The sequence below is a fragment of the Lycium barbarum genome, chromosome 1, assembly GCF_019175385.1.
Source record: "Lycium barbarum isolate Lr01 chromosome 1, ASM1917538v2, whole genome shotgun sequence".
Lineage (NCBI taxonomy): Eukaryota > Viridiplantae > Streptophyta > Magnoliopsida > Solanales > Solanaceae > Lycium > Lycium barbarum.
The window spans coordinates 21,447,091-21,475,064 of record NC_083337.1 but is presented as its reverse complement, the minus strand read 5'-3'; the positions used below and the strand labels follow the sequence as shown (position 1 = coordinate 21,475,064).

At 38.1% G+C, this 27,974-nt stretch overlaps 1 protein-coding gene and 2 non-coding genes across 4 annotated transcripts; all 3 read right to left on the bottom strand.

Moving 5' to 3' along the window:
- Positions 1–3,861: 3,861 nt before the first annotated feature.
- LOC132633229 (homeobox-leucine zipper protein ANTHOCYANINLESS 2-like) lies at positions 3,862–27,389 on the bottom strand. 2 transcript variants are annotated; one of them, XM_060349510.1, is made up of 10 exons: positions 26,306–27,388; positions 25,797–26,038; positions 25,466–25,583; positions 24,458–25,051; positions 23,840–23,941; positions 23,512–23,724; positions 23,010–23,184; positions 21,596–21,963; positions 19,920–20,162; positions 3,862–6,094 (listed from the first exon to the last, which is right to left on the bottom strand). In XM_060349510.1, exons 1-10 carry the CDS (start codon positions 26,468–26,470, stop codon positions 6,068–6,070), a joined length of 2,247 nt encoding a protein of 748 aa, XP_060205493.1. In that variant the 5' UTR covers positions 26,471–27,388; the 3' UTR covers positions 3,862–6,067. The 2 variants fall into 2 exon arrangements, with proteins under 2 accessions (XP_060205493.1, XP_060205484.1); XM_060349501.1 differs by lacking the exon at positions 3,862–6,094 and having other exon boundaries at positions 17,966–20,162; positions 26,306–27,389.
- LOC132619414 (small nucleolar RNA snoR77Y) lies at positions 22,511–22,592 on the bottom strand. The gene has a single exon (XR_009574715.1). It is a non-coding gene; the product is annotated as a small nucleolar RNA snoR77Y (small nucleolar RNA).
- On the bottom strand, positions 22,647–22,803 carry LOC132619450 (small nucleolar RNA snoR2/U65). The gene has a single exon (XR_009574721.1). It is a non-coding gene; the product is annotated as a small nucleolar RNA snoR2/U65 (small nucleolar RNA).
- Positions 27,390–27,974: the final 585 nt, after the last annotated feature.

The window sequence follows — 27,974 nt, the reverse complement described above, 5'->3', positions numbered from 1 at the left end:
AAATACAACTTGAAATACGGACCGTAAACTGAAATATGGCCCGTAAATTGAGTCGTAAACCACCATGTTCTCAGCCTGACTTTCTGGTTCTGTTATGCTTTAATACGTCCACAGAATACGGACCGTAAACTGGAATACGGACCGTAAACTGGGTTTACGACCACTGTGCACTTCAACTACTGTTCATTCCGGATCAGATTTTAAGTCATTAAAAGGGAGACCCAAGCTCATTAATTCATTTCATTTCCACGATACTTCTCTCTAGAAACCTCTAGAATATTCTCCACTCTTCATCTACAAGAAACAAAGGAAATCAAAGATCAATATCAAGAATCCAAGTGAATCAAGTGTATGAAACTCATCAAAGTTCATCCAAGTTAAGAAATTTCAAGAGAAGCAAATTAGGGTTTTGGTGCAAGAAGAGTAATACCACTCAAGGATTGTTCCTACAACATCTAAGGTAAGTTTTATGGAATTTACATGTTATTTAGGGTATGAAAGAGTTGAAACACTTGGATTATAGAAGGATGTAAGAAATGGGTCATGAAAGTGTGAATAGTAGCAATGTTGAGTAAAGGTTTGAATTGAGCCATGATCATTGATAATTTGTGATTATAAAAATGTTACGAATGACATTTAGAACTTGAAGTAAGTATCCTGTGTGAGAAAAATGCAACAATGAACCATGACCATGATTATGGAGAAAGTGAAGACAAATTGTGAAATGCGGATATTGTAAACGAATGATGAGTGTTGTCTATCATATTGTGAATGTTGTTGTGAGCGTTTGGGAGTTGATATAGAATATGGGAAAAGTAGTAGAAACAAAGGAAGTGCTGTCCAATTTTCCCTAGAAATAGTAGCGCGTTCTTATAGTTGACTAACTAACGATAGTGCGAATTCTCTCTTGAAGGTAGAGACGTGATATCGAAGGAGAACAAGCAAGCGGTAGCTTAGTTAAACGTCAAAGGTATGTGAGGCTAGTCCTATCTTTCTAATGGTATGAATCCTATAGCATGACTCTCTTTCCTCTTCATGAGTTCCTATATTCCAGAAAACTAAAAGCCTATGTCTATGAATAGCTATATAAGATAAGAGACATGTTATGAGCCCTAAAATGATATGATGTTATTTATTGCTCACACTCGCCGTATATGTTAGTTCCTTCGAGGTGAGGCAGAATGTCAAAGAATGCTCCATAATGAAATCGGGGGATCACGACCTTACGTCACCCCGATAAAGTGTAGTTGTTCTTGAGCCCTATGCATGTACTATGCTAAACATATTATGATAAGTATATTATGATAAGCATAATATGATGAGCATGTATGATGATGATATAACACCGCGCCTCTATGGCCGGGCAGTCACCGCTAAGGCGGGCAGCTATACACCATGCCCAGACGACATGGGCAGACACCACTAGTGGGCGGCATGAGATGATACCCCGGACGTGGGAGGCCTGGACGCAGGCTAATGTTATGATTATCACACCGATCCGATATGGACGGGTAAATTATTCATTATCACACCGTGCCTATATGGACGGGCAGCTTATACATTTATGCATATATGATATGACGATGAGTATGAGTAAGACAGTATGCATTACTTCTTTTATATTTGACAGTCAGATACATATGTTTCATATTGATATTTCCTTTGTATCATTGTCTTATTTCATTGTTTATGCCTCTTATATTCAGTACAATGTTCGTACTGACGTCCGTTTTCTTTGGACGTTGTGTTCATGCCTACAGGTAGACAGGGAGGAGAGCTTGACCCAGATTCGTAGTAGCTGTCAGCCGATTGGAAGCACTCCTTTGTTCCGGAGGTGCTTGATTATTCTTTTGTTTACATTCATGTATATGTATTTTGGGCCTGACGGGGTCTTGTCCCGTCTTCATGTTTAGCATTCCAGTAGAGGCTTGTAGATACGCAGTGTGGGTTAGATGGTCTCACGAGAGGTTATATATCTATATATATATATATATATATATATTATTTTGATGGTCGAGAGGCATATGCATATAAAAGTATGTATGTTTCCACATGAAATATGATTTTCCTACAATTTGAGCATAAATGTGACAAAAGAGCTAAATGAGTAAGATGAGTAGTAGAACGAGTGGTGCTCGGTGGCTAGCCCCGGGTACCCGTCGCGGCCCCTAGCTGGGTCGTGACAAAAGTGGTATCAGAGCAGTTCAGTCCTAGGAAGTGTCTACGAGTCGTGTCTAGTAGAGTCTTGTTTATGGTGTGTTGCGCACCACATCAATAAACAAAAGGCTACAGGGAATTTAGGAAAAATGACCATCTTTCTTCCTATAAGATCGTGTGATAGAGCCATGTATAAGATTTTATCCTCCCTAATAGTGTGTTGTGATTCCAGAAATGCCGCCAAAGGGAAAAGCTACAGTCGCCCAGAAGGGTAAGACTACGACAAAGAGGCGGGTAGAAAGAGAGCCTCCGATGAATATTGAAGAGGGTGAATCGCATAATGAGGCACCATCTAATACTTCCTCTACCCCGCCTAATGAGGAAGAGCAAGGAGGAGCTCCATCTCCAATCCCTCTACCAGTTGCTTCGGGTCAACAAATGACCAAGGCCATACATCTATTGACATAGTTGGTTGCCGCTCAGGCACAACGGCAAAATGTGAGTTCAAGTGATCAGGTAGCAAGTACCAGATCCCGTGATTTTATGAGTCTAAGTCCTCTGGATTTTTTCGGGTCAAAGCCGAATGAAGACCCACAAGGCTTCATAGATGAGATGTTGAGGACGTTGAGGATTGTCCATGCCTCCGAAACTGAATCCGTGGAGTTGGCATCTTATAGACTCCGGGATGTGGCAGTTTTATGGTATAACAACTGGGTACTATCAAGAGGAGAGAATGTGCCTCCTCCGGTTTGGCAAGAGTTCGTAGATTCTTTTATTCGTCATTACTTGCCACCTGAGGTCTGTCACACCCCATTTTAACCCCGGAGAGTAATTAAATTTAGAAGTATGACGTATTGGAGATTCCTGTTTTTTGTTTGTTGTTTTTAAGGAGTCGCCACCTAATTATTTACGGTGAATTAGGACACCTAAAGTTTATTAAAGTTATGTTTAAAGTTAACTCTGTTTAAGGTCTGCGAAACTTAAGATTCTAGGTAAGGGTTCAATTAGTCTAAAGGGAAGGTATTAGGCACCCTTTAAGACCCATTAACAATGGTTGACCAACCGGACTTAAAATTAATTAGGCTAAATGTAAATATAGGATTATAGAAAAAGAAAAGTAATTTTATAAATATGACTAAAGTTATAGATAAATGCGGAGAATGCTATTTAAAATAGATCTTTTAAAAAAAATAACAATAATTCGTATGAAAGAGTATTTTTAATGCTATTTTGAAATACGACTTATAAATGTTGTTAAGACTTTAAACGAAAGTAATAATGTTGTTTAAAATAATACTTGTAGAAAACATAATAATTTGCGTAAAAGGAAGCTTCAAATGCCTTCTAAAAATAAATGTTGAAAAGACTTTAAATAATAATGCTATTTAAGGTTTGCATAAATATGGTAATTTGCATGTAAACATAAGAAGACGCAAGTTTGTGCAGTGTTTTGCTAAATATTTGAAACAAGCTAAACGATGATATATCAATTGAATTTGCGTTTTAGAAGTATAAACAAGATTATATTTTATTAATTACATTTGGTCAAAAGTATACGTATTTTGGGATAAACCTCAAGAGATGTCCACAACATATTCTTTAATTCTCTTTCCGTATTAGTGACATTTAAAATTCCCAGAGGTAATAAGAATAAAATATGGTTCCTTTAACTCAAATATGACTTTACACTGTTGAGAGTTAATTATTCTAAAAGTAGATATTATAGATACTATAAATAATTTAATATAAAAAGGAAAGAAAGAAACTTATGAAACTAATTATTAGTTTTCCTTAAATTAACTACCCATTGCTAACAGCTAAAACCTACTAAATTCTCTTATAATGTACTTAAGCTGACAGATAGAATAAAACAAAGTGTTAGTTGTACAAAGCTAATCAAAATGTATGACGAACTAAAATAGAGAGGAAGGAAAATCAAATGGGTCGGCCCATTTTAAAGCCATAGCAATCCGTTACTGCTGTATGGGCTTTGGCCCAGTGACTTTCTACTTTGCTGTGGACTGAAGACTGGGCAGAGAGAGCATTATATTGTTGGGCTTTGGCCCAACACCGAATGCGGAAGGAGTGATGAGTCCGAGGGACTCGTATGCGATGTTCATGCACAAAAGAAAGGGAAGATTAGTACACGATCAATAAATAAAGTCAAACATGTAAGATATAACTCAAAGGAAATCAATGGACTATGGATATGCTGTGTATATTTGGCATATCTTATGTATAAATACATAGTCAATCAAAAAAAAAGGGGGAGGAGAAAGAAAGTATTGTGGAGCTTCAGAAGCATACGGTCCAATCTTTAGAAAAAAAAAACAGCAGTTACTAGGATCAGAGCCATAACAGTGAACAAACAACAATGCAGCTTTGAATAACAAAATGACAACTAAGAATATATCACTCTGAACCGGCAACTAATTATAGCAGAAAACATGTTTCAACCACAGTGGCAGGTGGTACAATTCAACAGATTTCAAACCAAACGAGGGCTGCTATGAAAACACTATGAAAACAGAAATGAGAAAGAAGGTGATCAACTCCATCAGGTAATAGACAACGTTTAACCTCATAATATCCAAAGCCAAAACAACAGCTTTTAACAGAGAAACCAATTTGTTTGTTTCTAGCGAGGAGAAGCTTATTTCCCCTTTTTTTTAGGTAACATTTTGTTTCCCAGAGAAAACATAACAACAGCCCATCAGTGGCCTATCTGACAGCAGGTGTTTAATGAAGGGCAGCCACGACAAACAGTGACGAAGCAACGATATAGGAAAACATCTCAAATATAATAGTGGTTCAGTCAGAGAGCATATCATCAGCCAAAGAGCAATAATTCGTGGTAATGGCAACGAGTAACAGTTCAAGTGTAACGTCTGTTTTCATGATTCATCGACATATCAGAAGTAAAAACATATTGCATGAACGTCAATATGATCTTACATAAATAGAAACATGAACTAAATTTAAACGCACTGCACGTGTTTAATCAAACAAACTCTGGGCAGAAATAAAAATAATTGCCAACAAACCAACAGCCAAGTGTGGAACATTTTAAAGGATTTCAGAAACTGATTTGTTAAGCATAGACAAACTGAGATGAGGAGGGGAATTAGAGGATATCATACTGAGCATAAATTATTTGCAAATCTTTTTTTTTTTTTTACTATGATGACTCACAGCTCCCTTTCAATCTTAATTCTTGAGCATACAGGATAAGTTTGGTCACACAAATCATATCATGATCATATATTGACTCTACAGAACCCTTTTGCCAACAAATTTGGATTTTTCAATAAACCAAAAAAAAAACCTGGACAGGACTAAATTCAAGATATGCATACTTAAACTGGGGTAATAACATTATTAACACACCAAACAGCTCCGTTAACCAGATTTGCATTCGTGAAAGCATCGTTAACTAAATATGATTTTATCATACTCTTCAAAACAGGACACATATTAATCGTAAGCAAGTTTGATGCCTAACACATATCAACTAACAATCAAACGACATGATTAACACATTAAGCAGGCATGAAAATCACTGAGTAAGATTAGACTATGATTGACTAACTTCAGAAAACTGGCCCATATGAACATCTAAATGCTGTCAAAAATTGAAAACAAAACCCAACATAGCTAAGGCATAAACATATAAATTCTAACAACTATTAAACTACAAAGCCCGAACTGAATTAAAACGTAAACATACAAACATCCTTAAAAGCAAAACCCAAAACTAAACAAATCTGAACACGCATAACTACAAGTTATAAACTAACATTCAACCCCCTGAAACAAACACGCGAATATACTCGAAACTTCAGAATTGAAAGGAAAAAAATCGTACTAACCTTTTGTGGGTGCAGTGAAGGGGATGCCGACGTCGTCGAATCTACCCTCGAACTCGAAGAATCCGAATCTAAACCCGATCAAAGTGATTAAAGTTTTAAAACAGAGGAGTAAAAAAAAAGGCAAATAAAGTTATTGTCGACTGTTTCTTGTTGTTTAGAACTGATATTTGGTAGGGGGATTTTTGTTTTCAGCCCTGGGTTTTCCTCCTCTTCTCCCTTTCCTCCTCGTTGTTCCCTCTCCCCTGTTGTCGTTCTTTTCTGTTTTTTTATAGGTTTTGTTTTCGTTGTTCTTGTACTGAAAAAAAAAAGGGAAGGAGGAGCGGGAGAGAGAGAAAAGATGGGGGACAAGGGTGAGTGGGGAGCGGAGAAGAAGGAGGGAAAGGGGGGTGAGTGGGAGCGGTGGCGAAGGAGAGGCGGGAATGGAGGCGACGAGGCGGAGAGAAAAAGGGAAAAGAAAAGAAGAGGAAAAGAAAGAGGCGAAAAAATGAAGGGGAAACCCTAAAAGGGTTTCCCTTAATTTGCTGAAAAAAATGAATTGGACCCGGTCCATTTGTGGACCGGGTCGAATTTTAGACTGGGTATTTAAAAGAATGGACTAGTAAATTAAACATGGACTGATCTAAAAAACTGAGATAAAAATATGGTCTAGTCCAGAAATATTAAGAATTAACCGGACTTTGATTTGGGGTCCGGTAAGTCAAAATACGGACTGAGTGTAAGAAATAGTTTGGCTTCTAAATTTGAATAAGAGACACATTTTGATTAACGATGTACTAAGGGTGCCAGAATATCACCTAATACGGAAATATGTAATTATAAAAAGACCCGGGTAAAAATTATATGATGTCGCAAATGACCGTGCAATAATATTTAATAACAAACGCTATCATTTAAATGTGCGAAATAAATGCGATGTGTGTGCGGAAGTTGGTAGAAACGTTTGAGAAATGCAAATTTCAATAATACTGAATAATAGTAGTAAATAAATAGCGGTAGCAATACTGCTAAATAACAATGATAATGGTAATAATGATAATGTTGATGATAATGGTGATAAAAAATAATAATAAATATAATAATAATGGTAAATAAAAAACATTGATAATAAATAATAATAATAATTATTAATAATAATAATAAAGATGATAGAAATTAATAAAAATAAAAATAATAACGATAAATAACAATTATTGATAAAATAATGATAATAATTAATAATAAAATAACGATGATAATGATGACACATAATTGATAACAAAAAATAACGCTGATAATAATGATTAGTAATTAATAATAATAATAATAATAATAATAATAATAATAATAATAATAATAATAATAATAATGGAAATAACAAGAATGATAATAATAAATGACAATTAGTAATAAATGATAATTTAAGAATAATAATAATAATAATAATAACAATAATAATAATAATGATAATAATAAACTGCAAAAGAATAAATAAAACGTGGGTGTTAATAAAAGACTAATAATTATAGCAAAACTTAAAATGCATATTTTTTAATTTCTCGAAATACCAGAAGTATAAATAGGTATTTCGGAGGAGATGCGGGACAAAATTAGGTGTCAACAGTATATAGAAAGTAAGGATTTATAAAGTGTTGTCTTGTAATTAATTTAACGATTCTAAACCCGAAAGTGAAATGACGATGAACATTTAAAATTTGTGATAAATTAATATTTGTAATGTTAAAATAAAAGTAGTGAATATAAATAGCAGTGAAAATAAAGTATCTAGCTCGTTAATAAATTTAGACGTCTGAATGAAATAGAATTAAATAAAGGAGGGACAAAATTGGGTGTCAACAAGGTCCGCCGAGCTAGAGCGGATAGATTCCTAAATTTGAGGCAAAGAAACATGAGTGCCCGGGAATATAGCCTTTAATTTAATTCATTGGCTAGGCATGCCCCGACTATGGTGGCCGACATGGGAGACCGGGTACATAGATTTGTGAGTGGCTTAGGGCCACATTTATTCAAAGATTGCTTGACAGCTTCGCTACAAGATGGGATGGATATTTCCCGGATACAGGCTTATGCCCAAAATTTAGAGGGGCGACAACAACCACAAAGACGTGATCGTGATAATGATAGAAGACAAAGCAAGAGGGCCAGATCTATGGGAGCAGGCAGTGATTATAGAGGGGGATCAAGGCAGACATATTCTAGGCACTTAGGTCAGTCGGTGACTAGTGCACCTCCTCGATTCGTAGGTAGGAGATTTGATCGCTCCTTCCATTCAGGACAGGACCAGAGTTCGAGGGGCTCAGATTCCCAGTTCAGGGAAGATTATAGCCAGAGGAGACCCCCAGTACCGCGATGCAGCCAGTGTGGTAGATTACATTCCGAACAGTGTCGCCAGAGTTCGGATGCATGTTATACTTGTGGCCAGGTTGGGCACATGATGAGAGATTGCCCGTCGATAAGTGGTAGAGTTGGGGTTCAGCCTACAGGTTCAGCAGCTGGTTCTTCCTCAGCGCGCCCGGTAGGGCAGACTCCTCAGATGTCAGCAGGCCGAGGCAGAGGCAGAGGGGCAGCATCTACTTCAGGTGCCACTCAGCCCCGTGTATATGCTTTAGCTGGACGGCAGGATCTTGAGTCCTCCCCGGATGTGGTTATAGGTACATTGTCCATATTTTCCCGTGATGTGTATGCCTTGATAGATCCGGGTTCTACATTCTCTTACATTACTCTATATGTTGTTGGTTTTATTGGGGTGAAACCTGAGCCAATCAAACCTTTCGAGGTATTTACCCCAGTTGGTGATCCCGTGATAGCAAGACAAGTGTATAAAAGTTGTGTAATTGTGATATGTGATCGCCAGACAAAAGCTGACCTAATTGAGCTGGAAATGTTAGATTTCGATGTAATTATGGGTATGGATTGGTTGGCATCATGTTATGCTAATGTCGATTGCCGAATGAAAGTGGTGCGATTTCAATTTCTGGGAGAGCCCGTGCTTGAATGGAAGGGTAATACAGCATCTCCAAAGGGTAGGTTTATTTCCTACCTTAAGTCAAGAAAGATGATAGCTAAAGGATATATTTATCATCTAGTTCGAGTTCATTACACCGAGGCAAAGTCGCCAGCTTTCCAATCTGTTTCGGTAGTGAATGAATTTCCAGATGTGTTCCCGGAAGAGCTTCCAAGCCTTCCTCCCGAGCGGGAGCTTGATTTTGCCATTGATGTGTTGCCGGACACCAAGCCTATTTCTATTCCTTCGTATTGAATGGCTCCGGCAGAATTGAAGAGCTGAAGGCACAGCTGAAAGATTTGCTTGAAAAGGGGTTTATCAGACCCAGTTCATCACCGTGGGGAGCCCAAGTCTTGTTCGTGAAAAAGAAAGACGGTTCCCTACGAATGTGCATTGATTACAGGCAGTTGAACAAAGTGACGATAAAGAATAAATATCCTCTCCCGAGGATTGATGATTTATTTGATCAGCTACAGGGTGCCAAGTGGTTTTCTAAAATAGACTTAAGATCGGGTTATCATCAAGTGAGAGTTAGAGAAGCAGATATTCCCAAAACAGCCTTCAGAACTAGATATGGCCACTATGAATTCCGAGTAATGTCGTTTGGGTTGACTAATGCTCCGGCCGTGTTTATGAATTTGATGAACAACGTATTCAGGCCTCTCTTGGACTTATTTGTGATAGTATTTATTGATGATATTCTGGTGTATTCTCGCACGGAATCAGAACATGCAGATCATTTGCGAATTTGTTCTTGGCATTCTTCGAGCCCGAGAATTGTATGCAAAATTTTCAATGTGCGAGTTTTGGCTAACTTCTGTGACATTTCTGGGCCATGTTATTTCAGATGATGGCATTCAAGTCGACACTCAGAAAATTGAAGCCGTGAAGACTTGGCCAAGGCCTACGACGCCTACAGAAGTCCGTAGTTTTCTAGGTTTGGCGGGTTATTATAGAAGATTTGTAGAGGGCTTTTCATCTATTTCAGCCCCATTGACAAAGCTAACCAAGAAGTCGGCTAAATTTCAATGGAGCGATGCTTGTGAACGCAGCTTCCAAAAATTGAAAGACAAATTGACCTCAGCTCCGGTCCTAACACTTCCAGAAGGGTCAGATGGCTATGTTGTGTATTGTAATGTTTTCGGTGTTGGATTAGGATGTGTCTTAATGCAGCATGGTAGAGTTATTGCGTATGCTTCAAGACAATTACGGAAACATGAAAAGAACTATTCAACTCACGATCTCGAATTGGCTGCAGTTATTCATGCATTGAAAATGTGGAGACATTACTTGAATGGTGTGCATGTTGATATCTATACAGATCACAAAAGTCTTCAGTACATTTTCAAGCAGAAGGAGTTGAACCTGCGGAAGAGGCGATGGTTAGAATTGTTGAAAGATTATGATGTGAATATTTTGTACCACCCCGGAAGAGCGAATGTAGTAGCTGATGCGCTTAGCCGCCGATCAATGGGCAGTATATGTGAGGTTCCTCCGGAAAAGAAAGAGATAGTTCACGAGCTCCATCAACTAGCTAATCTTGGAGTACGTGTAATTGATTCGGGTAATGCAGGGATTAGTGTTAATGATCCCACAGTCTCATCCTTGAACATGGAAGTGAAAGAGCACCAGTATGAGGATCCTAAACTGTGCCATTACAGAGACATATCTCATGGAGAAGAGAGGTCTCCATTTGAAGTTTCTATGGATGGAATTCTTAGGTACCGAGGCAGGTTATGTGTGCCGAGTGTGGCAGAATTACGCCGACGAATTCTAGAAGAAGCACATTGTTCCCGGTATTCTATTCACCCAGGTGCAACCAAGATATATCATGATCTCAAGATGATGTATTGGTGGGATGGCATGAAGAGAGATATAGCAGAATTTGTAGCACAGTGTCCAAATTGCCAACAAGTAAAGATTGAACATCAAAAGCCAGGGGGCCTATTGCAAGCAATGGAAATCCCTACTTGGAAATGGGAAGTAATCAACATGGATATTATTGTGGGGTTACCTCGTTCCCGTGAAAAGTATGATTCTATATGGGTGATCGTGGATAGATTGACGAAAGCAGCCCATTTTCTTCCAGTTAGAACCACGTACTCAGCAGAAGACTATGCGAGGTTATATCTCAAAGAAATTGTGCGACTTCATGGTATTCCATTATCCATTATCACAGATAGAGGAACGCAGTTCACAGCTAAATTCTGGAAGTCCTTCAAGAAGGTCTAGGTACCCAGGTGAAGCTTAGCACGACATTTCATCCATAGACTGATGGACAAGCCGAGCGTACTGTTCAAACTTTGGAAGATATGCTATGGGCATGTGTATTAGATTTTGGTGGTAGCTGGGATGATCACTTATCCCTTATTGAGTTTGCTTACAACAATAGCTACCATTCAAGTATTCAAATGGCTCCGTATGAAGCTTTATATGGGAGGAAATGCAGGTCTCCAATAGGATGGTTTGAAACAGGAGAAGTACAATTGATAGGTCCTGAACTGATTTAACAAGCAGTAGAGAAAGTCAAAGTGATCCAAGATCGATTGTTGACAGCCCAAAGTCGCCAAAAGTCTTATGCGGACAATCGCCGACGAGACTTGGAATTTCAGGTGGATGATTGGGTATTTTTGAAAGTTTCGCCAATGAAAGGGGTGATGAGATTCGGCAAGAGAGGGAAGTTAAGTCCTAGATATATTGGACCCTATAAAATTATTCGTAAAGTGGGTCATGTCGCTTATGAATTGGACTTTCCTTCGGAGCTTGAATCGGTCCATCCAGTCTTCCATGTTTCGATGCTCCGCAAGTGTGTTGGAGATCCCACAAAGATTGTCCCGATAGATGACGTGCAAGTAACAAAAAAGCTAACCTATAAGGAAGTTCCTATTGCTATTCTAGATAGGCAAGTGCGAAGACTTCGAAATAAAGAGGTAGCTTCAATTAAAGTCTTGTGGCGAAACAATAACCGAGAAGAGATGACTTGGGAAACGGAAGAGAGTATGAAGTCCAAGTACCGCATTTATTTCAACCCCCAGGGGAGATTCAAGATGAAACGCCAACGATATGAGGTATATATGCTTACTTTTCATGCTTTTGGTCGTGTGTGGCCATAGATATGTTGATATTGTGATGTAGCCCTGTGAGGCAATGATATTATGGGTTTTTGTGACAGGATGGTAGTGCCATATTACAGGGGAAACTCTGGCAGAATTTTTCTAGAATCCCCGATGACTTACCATTCGAGGATGAATGTTCCAAAAGGGGGGGGGGGGGGGGGGGGGGAGAATGTTACACCTCAAAAATTTCCCCGTGAACGTACAATGAATAGACTAATGAAGAATACGAGTATACGATGTTTAATCAGAAGGGAATAACGTTTGACGACCCTAAGTAAGATTTCAAAGGCAATGGGAACAAGAGATAGGTTATGCTCCACAATGACTAATTATTGGTTTTGAAGACGTGAGAGTTGCAGATTTGCACTTTGGCCCAGTCGATCGTAAAATGAAATATGGACCGTAAAGTGTTATATACGGCCTGTAAACTACCATGTCGTATTTTAACTTACAAAACTTTAACTTTCTGTCAAATGCTTGAATGGTTAAATACGACTTGAAATACGGACCGTAAACTGAAATACGGCCCGTAAATTGAGTCGTAAACCACCATGTCCTCAGCCTGACTTTCTGGTTCTGTTATGCTTTAATACGTCCACAGAATACGGACCGTAAACTGGAATACGGACCGTAAACTGGGTTACGACCACTGTGCACTTCAACTACTGTTCATTCCAGATCAGATTTTAAGTCATTAAAAGGGAGACCCAAGCTCATTAATTCATTTCATTTCCACGATACTTCTCTCTAGAAACCTCTAGAATATTCTCCACTCTTCATCTACAAGAAAACAAAGGAAATCAAAGATCAATATCAAGAATCCAAGTGAATCAAGTGTATGAAACTCATCAAAGTTCATCCAAGTTAAGAAATTTCAAGAGAAGCAAACTAGGGTTTTGGGGCAAGAAGAGTAATACCACTCAAGGCTTGTTCCTACAACATCTAAGGTAAGTTTTATGGCATTTACATGTTATTTAGGGTATGCAAGAGTTGAAACACTTGGATTATAGAAGGATGTAAGAAATGGGTCATGAAAGTGTGAATAGTAGCAATGTTGAGTAAAGGTTTGAATTGAGCCATGATCATTGATAATTTGTGATTGTAAAAATGTTAAGAATGACATTTAGAACATGAAGTAAGTATCCTATGTGAGAAAAATGCAACAATGAACCATGACCATGATTATGTAGAAAGTGAAGACAAATTGTGAAATGCGGATATTGTAAACGAACGATGAGTGTTGTCTATCATATTGTGAATGTTGTTGTGAGCGTTTGGGAGTTGATATAGAATATGGGAAAAGTAGTAGAAACAAAGCAAGTGTTGTCCAATTTTCCCTAGAAATAGTAGCGCGTTCTTATAGTTGACTAACTAACGATAGTGCGAATTCTCTCTTGAAGGTAGAGACGTGATATCGAAGGAGAACAAGCAAGCGGTAGCTTAGTTAAACGTCAAAGGTATGTGAGGCTAGTCCTATCTTTCTAATGGCATGAATTCTATAGCATGACCCTTTTTCCTCTTTATGAGTTTCTATATTCCAGAAAACTAAAAGCCTATGTCTATGAATAGCTATATAAGATAAGAGACATGTTATAAGCCCTAAAATGATACGATGTTATTTATTGCTCACACTCACCGTATATGTTAGTTCCTTCAAGGTGAGGCAGAATGTCAAAGAATGCTCCATAATGAAATCGGGGGATCACGACCTTACGACACCCCGGTAAAGTGTAGTTGTTCTTGAGCCCTATGCATGTACTATGCTAAATATATTATGATAAGTATATTATGATAAGCATACTATGATGAGCATGTATGATGATGATATAACACCGCGCCTATATGGCCAGGCAGTCACCGCTAAGGCGGACAGCTTTACACCATGCCAGACGGCATGGGCAGACACCACTAGTGGGCGGCATGAGATGATACCCCGGACGTAGGAGGACTGGACGCAGGCTAATGTTATGATTATCACTGAATGGCCTCGGTCATTTGTTGACCCGAAGCAACCGGCGAAGGAATTGGAGCTGGAGCTCCTCCTTGCTCTTCCACATTAGGCGGGGTAGAGGAAGTGCTAGATGGAGTCTCATTTTGTGACTCGCCTTCTCCAATATTCACCGGAGGCTCTCTTTCTACCCGCCTCTTTGTCGTAGTCTTGCCCTTCTGGGCGGCTATAGCTTTTCCCTTGGGCGGCATTCTGAAATCACAACACACTATTAGGGAGGATAAAATCTTATACATAGATCTATCACACGATCTCATAAGAAGAAAGATGGTCATTTTCCTAAATGCCCCGTAGGCTCTTGTTTATTGATGTGGCGCGCAACACATCATAAACAAGACTCTACTAGACATGGCTCGTAAACACTTCCTAGGACGAACTGCTCTGATACCACTTCCGTCGCGGCCCCTAGCTGGGTCGTGACAGTACACAAAAATCATCCTCTTCATACCCCGGATCTAACCCCGACTGCTTTGATTGCTATTTGGTGTCCTTTTCCCCGGTTGAATCTTCTTCCTTTTGATTCGATTTTTTGGGCTGAGGTGTCACTTCCTCGACTGCGAACATCTCCCTTGCAGTGGGTTGTTCACCTCGGATGTTTTTTATCCCCTCGGGAGTCGGGAATTTTAGCAGTTGAAGCAATGTCGACGGCACGACCATCATGCTATGTATCCAGGGTCTACCCAGTAATGCATTATACTTCATATCTCTTTCGATTACATAGAACACCGTTTGCTGGATAGTGCCATCGATGTTTACCGAAAATGAGATCTTCCCCTTTGTGGTTTCGCTCGCCATGTTGAACCCACTGAGTACTCGGGCTACCGGTACAATCTGATCGAGTAGCCTTAGCTGTTCGACCACTCTCCACCGGATGATATTGACCGAGCTACCTAGGTCAATCAAAATACGTTTAATTTGAGTTTTAAAGATAAGAATAGAGATTACCAATGCATCATTGTACGGTTGAATGATGCCTTCTGCGTCCTCGTTGCTGAAAGAGATGGAACCCTCGGGTATGTAATCCCGGCCGCGCTTTTCACGCACAACAGAGACCTTGGTTCGTTTCATCACCGGCCCTCGTGGGGTATCGGTTCCCCCAATTATCATGTTGATTATATGCTGGGGTTCTACTGGCTTAGCCCTTTTATGGGTCTCCCTTTCCTTGTAGTGACCTTTGACTCTTTCACTCAGCAATTCTCGGAGATGGCCATTCTTCAGTAACCGGGCTACCTCCTCTCTTAACTGGCAACAATCCTCAGTTCTGTGTCTATGGGTTCTATGATATTCACACATCATGTTCGGGTCCCGTTGGCCCAGATCCGACCTTAGAGGTCTCGGCCATATTACATCCGGAATATGGCCAATGGCCGATACAAGGTCCGAGGTGTTGACGTTGAAGTTGTACTCCGATATCCTCGGCGAATCTTTGTTGCCGGTAGAGCTTCCGGCATCACTCCTGAATGAGAGACCTCGACTGTTCGACCGGTGCTCGACCCGTTTATCACCCCGACCGGAGAAATGGCTCGGGCCAACCATGGATTTCTCCGACCTGAAGCTTGGTTTCTCCGAATGAGAATATGGCCGATACCTTTCCCTCGATGACCTCGCCTCCGGTTCGTAATTTTTCCTTGGTCTATCAAAACTTTTGTTCATCCTCCAACCGAATCTTCAACTCGTATCGGTTATGGACATCTTCCCATGTCATAGCCTCGTATTCCAGCAAGCTTTCCTTTAATTTGAATGAAGTCGTCGAGCTCCGAACATTGAGCCCCTTTGTGAAAGCTTGTGCAGCCCATTCCTCCGGAACCGGGGGGAGCTCCATTCATTCCCTTTGGAACCGGTTGACAAATTCACGTAGTAACTTATCATCTCTTTGGGCTATACGGAAAATATCCGCCTTCCGAGCCTGCACCTTTTTGGCTCCGGCGTGTGCTTTTACGAACGCATCGGCGAGCATTTCGAAAGAAGTGATTGAATGCTCGGGCAGATGGTCGTACCAAGTCAATGCTCCTTTTGACAGAGTTTCCCCGAACATTTTCAGCAACACGGATTCGATTTCATCTTATTCCATATCATTGCCTTTTATAGTGCAGGCGTATGAGGTCACGTGTTCGTGAGGGTCCGTTGTGCCGTCATATTTTTGGATATCCGGCATTTTGAACCTCTTCGAGATCAACTTCAGAGCCGTACTCGGAGGAAAAGGCCTTTGGATGTACCTCTTTGAATTCGGCCCCTTCAAAATAGGCGGAGCCCTCGGGATTTGATCCACCCGAGAGTTGTTTGTTTCCACCCTTTTTTCGGTCGATTTTACCCGCTTCGCCAATGTTTCGAGCATTCTCAGAACCTCAGTGGATGAACCAGCTCCGGACCCATTGCTTTCAACCATCCGTGCCTCATCTCTTCTGGGTTCAGCAACACCATTCGCCTTCTCCGGGGTCGTTTTATCTCTGCCATTTTGCAACTGGGCTATTGCGATTCCCTGTTCGGCAATCGCCGCTCTCTGTTCCTACAACATTTCAAAATTAAACGTAAGTCAATATTACCATTCACCGGTTCTTTTCAGCCCTGTGTCCGGGACAAAGTAATTGAATTGTGAGTATTTAAAGGGTCAGTGGCCGGCTGGGCGGCATTCTCCTGGTCCACGGTGTTTTGTCAGTTGAGGCCCTCTCTCGAATTAACGGGGTTAGGGTCAGCGGGGTTTGGTAATCCTCGTGGCCAGTTGTTTTCATTTTCGGCCACGATCTCGTTGTTGTTGACGTGATCAGATTGCCCACTGTTAGCCATTTGGTCCGTTTTTTCAGAGATGACCAGAAGATGTTTTTGATTTTGATGGGTAAGATAGAGATCAAGATCAAAGACCACTATTATCCTAGCCCCACGGTGGGCGCCAAATTGTTTACCCCAAATTTGGATAATCAATTAAATTTGTGAGTAGGTATAGGATATGTGGTTAAGCCTCAATCTATTTGGTGGAAAAAGATATGTATGGATATGATATGAAGAAAGTAATAATGATTGGAGATTCGCTATAGATTTATGTATCTATTAATATATGAGTATTACTTAATTGAACAAATTTAAGAGATGAACACAATGAATTCGGACCAAAATCCGATATTGAGAGAGAGATTTGTATATATTTTCTAGTACAAAATATTCTTGATATGAGGAAGCCAACCGCTCAAAAGTGGGGCAATGACCCCTATTTATAGTGTCGCCCCATGGGCTTCATACAACAAGAGGCCCTAAAAAATAAAGAAAAACTCTGAAATGGATTAGGTTGGTCGTACGGTCTGACACCCGTACGATTGACAGTTAAACATGGCAGAACGGTATCGACGCGTGGCAATCGCGTAACGGATCTCCCGGACCAACGGCCACGATCAAACGGACTAACGGCCACGATCAAATCGGCTATGGAGAAACCGGACCAAATAATGTTCTTCCCTCTCTTCCTTCGGTCTCTGATCTTACCGGTTTAACATATATCCGGTTTTTACCGTATACACCTAGTATGCTTGGTTCCTCCTCTTTGTAAGTTTTGGAAAATTTAATTACCCTCCCAAAAATGTTGGGTATTGTAGTTTACGTGGGGTTCCTAATAAAAGAAAATAAAGGAAAAAAGGAATTTGATGGCAAAACAAGTTACATGTGATAACAAGATTTGATATCTCAACTTGTGTTGAGACACGGTAACCGTCGGAATAAAGAAAAGCAATTTGCAATTTGCGGGATCCTATTACCCCTTTGAATTAATTTGAAGTAGAATTAATAGCTCCTTTCAGAAAATTAGTTAAACTTTTATTTTTAGAGCATTTTCTTTTATTTTCTTTTCATTTTCATTTTCTCTTTTTATTTTGTTAATTTCTTGTTTTGTTTCTCCCCCTTTTTTTCCCTCCTTCTTCATGGGAAAATACATTAAAAAAAAACCCCCAACGTATACTTGGATTAATCATGACGCACCCACCTTTTGCGGGCGACCTGTTACCTCCCTGGCCTTATTTTTTCTGTATTTTTGTACTTTTTTCGGCTAACATGGCACAATCAAAATTTGATGCCCAGTTTCTTAGTGGAGAGTGTTGCACACTCTCCGCCACATTGGCGCCATGTCACCGCCACTTTTCCTTTCTTTTTTTTTTCATTTGATTTTCTTTTATTAATTATATTTACACTAATTAACCTCTAATTAACCATTAAATCCTCCATTAGTTTTGTCTTCTTCATCACTAAACCCTTCTTCTTCTTCTTCTTCTTCTTCTTCTTCTTCTTCATTTCAAGAAATCCATCACCCATTTTCTTCCTCCATTAACACACACACACACACACACATTCAACCCATTTTCTTCCTCTATTAACACACACACATTCAATTTCTTTCATCAATCATAAATATCTTTTTAAGAAATCAACCAACCCATATTCTTCTTCCATTAATACACACACATTCAACCCATTTCTTCCTCCATTAACACACACACATTCAACCCATTTTCTTCAAAATAAACAATGAAGAAATTGCACGAACTGCCCTTCAAATGGACTGGTTGCTCAAAAATATTTATTGCACGAATTGCCCTTCATTGTTTACAAAATAAACAATGAAGAAATTGCACAAACTGCCTTTCAAATGGACTGGTTGCCCTTCATTGTTTACACGAATTGCCCTTCATTGTTTACAAAATAAACAATGAAGAAATTGCACGAACTGCCCTTCAAATGGACTGGTTGCCCTTCATTGTTTACACGAATTGCCCTTCAAATGGACTGGTTGCATGAATTGCCCTTCATTGTTTACAAAATAAACAATGAAGAAATTGCACGAACTGCCCTTCAAATGGACTGGTTGCCCTTCAATGTGTGTGTGTTAATGGAGGAAGAAAATGGGTGATGGATTTCTTGAAAAGATATGTATGATTGATGATGAAATTGAATGTGTGTGTGTTAATGGAGGAAGAAAATGGGTTGAATATGTGTTGTTAATTTTGAAGAAAATGGGTTGAATGTGTATGTGTTAATGGAGGAAGAATATGGGTCGGTTGATTTCTTGAAAATAAGCTTTTTATGATTGATGATGAAATTGAATATGTGTGTGTTAATGGAGGAAAATGGGTTGATTGATTTCTTAAAATGAAGAAGAAGAAGAAGAAGAAGAAGAAGAAGAAGAAGAAGAAGAAGAAGAAGACGTGGCAGTGATGTGGCACTGACGTGGCGCCAATGTGGCAGAGAGTGTGCAACACTCTCCACTGTGCAACTGGGCATCAAATTTTGATTGTGTCATGTCAGCTGAAAAAAGTACAAAAATACAAAAAAAAAAAAAAAAAAAAAAGGTCAGGGGAGTAATAGATCGCCCGCAAAGGTTGGGTGTGTCATAATTAATCCAAGTATACGTTTGGGGGGGGGGGGGGATTTATGTATTTTCCCCCTTCTTCATATATCTCAAATCTCCATTGTCGTCCTGAAGCTTTTAAGTTATAGATTTGTTCCACTTTTAGTCTGTTAATTCTACTTAGAAAAATATCAAGTTTTGCCCAAAAACAATTTCTAACTTTCTCTTTGCTTTTCTTCGTCGGCGATGGAGAAAGAGTTCCGGCAAAAGGAGGTCGTCGAAGTTCGATTTTGGTAAAGTCAGGATGTTTTCGGTCTCTTCTATTAGACATTGGGTTTGAGTTTCACAAAGGGAAGATCTCAGAAAGTGTTTAGATTAGTATTTTAAAAGAAAAAAACATACCCAATATTTGGAATGCTATAGTCAAGAGGGACCAACTTACTCTCTGGTCTGGGTCCTTAGGCCCATCACGAAGACTTTTAATCATATTAGGCCCATGAGACATGGGCCCATCTGGTACTATGGAAAACCCTGAAGGGAGCAGTGCCACGTAAGATGAATCTCCACCGTTCATCACCAAGTGCATTGCAGGTATGTCAACTGGCGCATATACTATAAGCGACCCTGATGCGTCTGTGGAAGTCTCTTGAAGAATTAACATGCTGCTTTGGCTCTCGTTGGAAGCCTGTAGAGAAAAATCAAATAAAATATAAATTTAATTTTAAATTTAATTTTTAATATCTCAGTTTATCCCATTTATTTGGGTGTTATCTTTTTCCATATGATCGAAAACTCTCAAAAATATAATTTCGAGATAAGTTAATACGTGAACCAAACAACCCCTTAGATTTCATTAGAATTTACGGAAGATGCCATTTATGTTTTTTTTTTTTTAAATATATCTCTTCGTTTCAATTTGTTTGTTTGTTTGATTTTGACTTCGCACGAGTTTAAGAAAGTAATTAAGAAGATTTTTAAATTTTGAGATTGTTAACTAAAAACACGTAGAACATATTAAAATATTATTTAATTTTATGGTCTTAATCAAATCATATTAAAAAAAAATTAAAGATTTACCAAAAAAAACAAACTGAATACGAGGGGCTAATAATTGCTGTTAAAGAGTATATGAGTCAACTAATGCCAGACACTTTTCATGAAAAGTATGTGACATCATGGTAGGCTGACCCATACAAGCAACAAGTGTCATGTGTTTTGACCCTTGTAAGAAGGTGACAGACAACCCAGATCTGTAATGAACCGTCTTTGAAGATACTTACAAAATTCCCTATTCCTCTTTTTCAATTCAACCTTTTTCTAATAAAAAGACAAATGCACACATATTAAAGTCAAATCAATTCTCGTCTTTCATTTACATGCATACACATTACACATATGAAACAGATATAACTCACACTGCATTTCATGTTACCCCCTCAGTATCCAAAATAAATCTAGTTTTAACTAAATCAATTTTATTTAAAATAAATATCACTTTAGGAAATAGAAAAGTATTTTATGATCTAAAAATTTTAAGAGATAAATATATAGTAACTTGAGGAGATATAAAGAATAACTTATCCAAATAACCCATAAATATGATGAATGCTACTAAATGGTTTTTACCTATTTGATTATCACCTTGACTTTAAAATATTAATTTGGCATATGTATTTTATTGGGGACAGTGGAATAAAATATTTAAAGTGATAAATAAAGAGTTAATGAATAGGAAATCAACACATTAAAGTTTAAAATTAAATAATTTAATGAATGTGAATTCTTAAAAGTATAAAATATAAAAAAATCAAAGAGTTTCAAATATTTTGAAACATTATAAAACAAGAAGAGTGAAAGAAGTATGTATTTACCAGCTTTATAGAAAAAGTGTGTATGTTCCCATGAAAAAACCATGCAATTATTTACTTGGTTTTGTGCTTCATTACTAAAGAGAGTTGATTTCTCATATATAGTTACTCAACTAATAATTATTGTTTCATAATTAATGTCATTTTTCTTCTCGATTCCAATTTTCTCAAAAAGCGTGATTTTCTGAGATAATAACTAAATGAGTGACTCAACACTTATTAAAGATGACGAGAAGGTGAGAAAGATTACACTAGCACGGAGTAGGGAGACGCAGTTGCCATGATCTTGGCCTTTAGCAATATGTGCCATTTCTTGAACAGGACCGCCATTTGAAAGAATATCCCATTCGCTCCTCAACCATTCATCACGAAGAAAATCGAAGAGTCTTTGTGTGGAAACAGGCAACCTAACAGACGTTGCCACGCTTAATACAATCCCCGGTGGCTCCCCGGGGTCATCAATACTCTTTCGGGTCATAACTCGAACATCCTCGTCCACATTTCCTACACAAAGTTTGTTCCACTTGTGTATGGAGGAAGCACAAACACCAGCACAAAAGTTGTTGGTCATACGTTGTGCTAACTTCAACATGCTCCTCCTTCCACTTGGAGTTAATGCTGCATTTGAATTATTTTTTCCCTCATCAATCATAGAATAAGCAACACTATTTAAAAAACAGAAATCACAGCCGAACAAATTTTGTAGATAAATAGTAGCAAAATTCGTCGCTATCCTATTTATCTACAGATTATCAGATAATTTGATTAACTACAAGCAATTTAGCGATAGATTAGTGACAAAGTTCGTAGCTAATTTCAATTTTTTTTTTTTTTTTTTGTAGTGTAATTAACCTAGTGATCATATGAAAAAGATCAATTCTTTGAACAACGGGGTTATCAAGTTTGGAGTTTATATTGTGTACGTGCACTAAACTTGTAAACCCGAATTGTCCGATTAAGTTAATTCCCAATTTCAATCCGTAATATGGCGTAAAAATAAAAAATATTTAACCTACTATAATTGGTTGAGTTTAAGACTTGTAGTACTGGCCAACTATAACTATTTTTTTTTCCGAAAAAGAAATAAGACGCTCCAAAAATGATTTAATGGGAAATAATACACTACTGTAATAACAAAAGAGGTGAAATGAAAAGTAGTAATATAACGAAGCCTCAGACAGCCGAATTGACATCAATGTAAATGTTCAGACGGTAATTCCAAATATTTAAAAACACCTCATTGGCTTCATTACTCACACATTAAAAATACTTTTTAAGAAAATAAATTTGGAAGATAATAAAAATGTAATCGCACGAAACGGCTCCGTGTAGGAATTGAAAAATCCATACACAGATTCCTATCAAGATGCGAAATGTTAATTAATAACTTATTATTGGTCCAATCATAGCACCTTCGGTCATTGCTTATTTTTGCTACCGTCGACGTGGCATCGGACCGAATAAATTAAAAATTGAAAAAAGTAAATAAATGTTACAAACATTGATTATAACATGGTAAAATGGTGATTAACTTCTTGTCACAGGTTATAATACAGTATATGCATAAATCCTAAATTAGTTAAATTATATTGAAAGTGCGAACAATTCTTTATACTGTCAGTGTATATAATTTAAATTCTTTAAGGATCGCGAGGTGTGTATACCTGTGTGATCCCTCGATGGCACAGCAGATGACATGAGGATTGCAAGGCATTCACACTGGCGTTGGAGTGTCGCAACCCATTTTTGTGCACCAAACCCCATGCCGGCACTGATCAATGGACGGTAGAGTTGATGAACCACACTCTCGTCGTATTCTGCATGTTCTACCCATGTAACCTATACATTTTCCATTTTTAGTTTCAGTTAATTCCTAGCCAGCCATTAAAATTAATAAATCATATGAATCATCTACATCTACGACCAATATGCCAAGAAAGTACAAAGAAACTTTTACACTACTTTTTCTGAGTGCACATACTTCTAAAATAAGCAAGGGTAATGACTACGAAGTGCGTTATAATTCGAATTCATTCCAAAGAACTGGTCGGTTTTAGGGGGGAAAAAGCTTTATTACTCCCTCTATTTCAATTTGTTTGTCTTACTTTCTGTTTTACTTAGTTGTTTAAAAAGAATGTCACTTTCAAAGGGATGCAAGAAATTTACTTTACTATAGCCATTGGGCATATCTTGCACTACACAGCCAGAAGGTAGCCTCCTGCAATTTGGAAATGTCGCTACACCAGAAGTTTCTCTTACTGTATCGATGGAAATATCAACAACAGCCCAAACCCCTTCAGCATGCTGTTTGCAAAACCTGAGAAAATTGACCTCTCTGATTGGTACTAATGGTGAAAGCACTTGGAGTTCAGAATGCATCTGCAAATAAAAATTAATTAAGCCTATCTGTTAATTATATATGAAGATGTAACTTTTGAGCCTATGAAATAAAAGAGAGTGCATATGAAATAAAAGAGAGTGCATTTTGAATTACCAGCTGAAGAGCACCATTTCTGGTTCCCCCAACACCACTTGATATCACATCTATAGTTGATGTTCTGGCAATCAAACAAGGAAACATTTCTGCCCATTTGTTCTGTCAAATATGAAAGCTAACCCCAGTTAACAGTACAACAAGTTGGGGTCGACTGTATGAATTATGTTCTTTCATTTTAAATTAATCTCAAGCCAACATTACACAAAAGTTTTACAAAAAAAAAGTTTATCATCAACATTACTCCCTCCGTCTCAAAGTATCTGTTGTGATTTTGAATAAATAATTGTCTTAAAATTATTTGTCGTTTCAGATGCTCAAGACAAAATTAATTTTTTTTCCCATTTCAACTGTTCTTGAAAATTACAAACACCTCAATTACGGGACTATGTTATGATTGTTCAAATACTAATAAAAGGTAAAACAGTTAAAAACCCCTTCTGATTAATGTTTGTTAAGGGCGTGTAAGAGAGAAAATTTCCCTACTTAGTGATTCTTGCATAAGTGTCCTAAAATATCACTACTATCAATAACTTCAAGAAATGATACTTAACAAGAAAACTAAAAGAAAATCAAAGAGCTTAGATGGATCATAAAGGAGGGTATTCAATTACTCACCGAGTCCATTAATGTCTCAACAAGAGCCAAACTGTTGATGATTACCATACCAGTCTGCCTAGAAGCCTCAGAAACAAATTTCTTTGGTTTCAAACCAATACAAGTACCAATTGTCCTCATGTACTCCTCATGATTCAATGCTTCTCCGCCACCTTGCCTGCTCCTTACCCATAGAGGATCATCACTTTGTGCCATTTTTACTAATTCATCCATAGCAGCCAAAGCAAGTTCCAAATACATAGATCCTTCAAATGACATTTCAAAGCCGGTTGTTTGTCTCGTATGAGGCAAAACTGACAAAGAATTTGAAATCCCTACACCGAAATCAGGAGTTTGTGCACTTGCTGGAAAAGATGAAATGGGCCGGCCTAAAAATTTGCCAGCAAGTGCACAAACTCGATCGAGTTCGTCTTTCAACCTCGAATTTTCAATCCGAAGATGTTGCTCTTCCAAAGATAATTCACCAATTATTGCTGGACCACCACAATTTGTGCAAATTGGGTTCCTTAAAGCCTCTTTTATAGACATGTTTTCAGCTCGAAGTTTATCATTCTCTTGTTGTAAATACGAATTTTCGTGGCGTCCGAGTTGAGTCTGGCGCAATCAAGTTTTAGCAAATTATTCAAACACCATTAGACATGGACAAGAAAAATAGCCCAAAACTTACTTTAAAAAATTGGAATTAGTGACAGACAATTTCTGTAGGAGTTGATTACTCAGATGGTCACTTGACTAATAGTTATTATCTCAGAAGTCATTTTCTTTGTTGAAGGAAATCGGAATCAAGAAGAAATGTGAGTTTTTGAGATAATAACTATTAGTTGAATGACCATATGAGAAATTAGTCCAATTCTATAAATAAACAGCAAAATTCATCGCTAATCATACTTAGTGATGGATTATTAAAAAAAAAAAAATACTAGCTACGAATAATTTAGAGACGAAGTTTGTAGTTTATTCCAGTCTTTTTTAGTGGAGGTTACATTTTTATCGGATCCCAAGAGTTACCTTCATTTGTGTTCTACGATTTTGGAACCAAAACTTAACTTGCCTCGTCTCTAAGCAAAGTCTTTTACTCAATTCCAACCTTTGTTTCTCATCAGGATGAGGACACTCCTTAAAGAGCCTAGAAGACCAAAAAAAAGAAAATGGTAATTAATACTACAACAACAACATACTTGCATAATTTCATCAGTGTAAATTGGAGATGGTGTGGTGTAGCCATACCTTATTTTACTTTTGGTGGATGGAAAGGCTATTTCTAATAGACAATATTAAAGGGAGACTTAAAGAATATCCTCAATTATGTTTTGTTGAAAAGAAGGAAATGATTACGTACGCTTCAAGTTCTTGAATTTGTTGAGGAGTGTGTCGGTGGTATCTTTTCTTTTTTCTTGGCGGTTTGTCAGCAACATCTTCATCATCCCCAGAAATACTCTCCAAATTGTCACTTCCAGATCTGCTAATTTCTTGCTCTAATTCCTCTCTGCTTCTTCTACCAACACTATTATTATTATTAGCCTCATAGTTCTCTCGATCAGGCATCCTTGCAATTTCACCCTGGCCTTCCATTCCTGTTTGCTGCCCACGAAAAAAAAAAAAACGTGTGTGTGTAATTTGAGTGAGTTAGAATAAAGGAAAAGTAATAGTACTACTATACTTAAAAGGCTGTCTTTTTTCAGTACTAGAGAATCAGTAATTTCTGAGGGACTTCTCATCGGTAGGGATTCCCTACGGAAAAGCAATCGAAAATGTTACTGACGAGCTAAATTCTACGAATTTCTTAGGAAATTGAGCTAAAAAATTTGCAATTTTCTGATAATATTTCTAATGGTTGTTTTGGCGTACAAGTGCAAGAGAGAGTCCAGGAGACTTGAACATGGACTTGGCAAGTGACTGATGAGAAATTGTACTAGTCATTGACATCATGTTGTTATTGTTGCTATTGGTAACGATTCTTGTTGCACCACCACCATCACCAGTACTGTTATCGAGTGAACTCCCAAAATTCATGAAAGCTATATATATCTCTCTTCTTTTCTCTATGGATTCTCCAAATGTTCTGTAAATAACTCAAGTGTATCTGTACACAAGAACATCCAAAGAAGCACTTTATGCTATGTGCTAAAGAAAGCAAAGAAGTAAGAGGGAATTTTGTGAAATGAGTTTTGGAGTACTATTGAAAAGAAAACTGTGCCTCAAAAAACAAGCTATGAATACAGAAGAAGGAATTCAAGAATGAAAATGCGTAGAATTTTTCTCCAATTTTACACCGAGAGAAAAAAAGAAGCGAAAATAAAGAAGGCAGAAAAAAAGCTCCTTTGTTCTGCGATTTTTGCACTTCTTGCTTCTATTGTGTAGAGAATTGTTTAAGCAAACTCTAGGTTTGAGGGATTCCTTTTTTGTGTTATTATTTGTGTATCTGCATGTTTGACTTGGAAAAAAAGGAACTTTTTATTCATCACCAACAAACGGAAGAAGTGGACACACTGAAGGAGGACTAAAGAAGCTTATTTGTTTGGTGAAGAAGAGAGAAGATTAGCAAAGAATTTAAGAAAAAACTGAAGATAATACGCAATACTTATCGAAGCCTTACATATTGTATACGGTAAAAATCGGATATATGTTAAATCGGTAAGACCGGAGACCGAGGGAACAAAGGGACAAGCACGTGCACAAAGACCTTCGTTCTGAACCGGAGGAGTGCTTGAACCGAAGCAAAGGAAGGGCATCATTTGGTCCGGCTTCTCCATAGCCGAGTTGGTCGTGGCCGTTGGTCCGTTTGATCGTGGCCGTTGGTCCGGGTGATCCGTTACACAATTTCCACGCGTCAATACCGTTCTGCCACATTGTACTGCCAATCGTACGGGTGTCAGACCGTACGACCAACCTTATCCATTTTAGGGTTTTTCTTTATTCTTTAGGGCCTTATGTTGTATGAAGCCCATGAGGCAAAACTATAAATAGGGGTCATTATCCTACTTTTAGGGGTTGGCTTCTTGAACTCTATAACATTTGTAATAGCAAATATATACAAATCCTCTCTCTCTCTCAATATCAGATTTTGGTCCGGATTTATTGTGTTCATCTTTAGATTTGTGTAATCAAACAATATTCAACATATTAGCATATACATTTAGCGCAGACCATCAATTACTATCTAGATTATTTATAGTTGATTACATTCCATTTTCTCTCAATCAAAGAATAGATTAAAGTTTTACCACATATCTTATATCTCACTCATAAATTTAATTGATTATCCAAATTTGGGGTAAACAGTTTGGCGCCCACCGTGGGGCTAGGATAATAGTGGTCTTTGATCTTTACTCATCCCTTACCCGTCAGAATCGAAAAAATCCGTTCTCTGTGAAAACGGACCAAATGGCTAACAGTGGACAATCTGGTCACGTCAACAACAACGAAATCGTGGCCGAAAATGAAGACAGTGGACCACGAGGATTACCAAATCCTGCTGACCCGAACCCCGTTAATTCGAGGAAGGGCCTCAACCGGC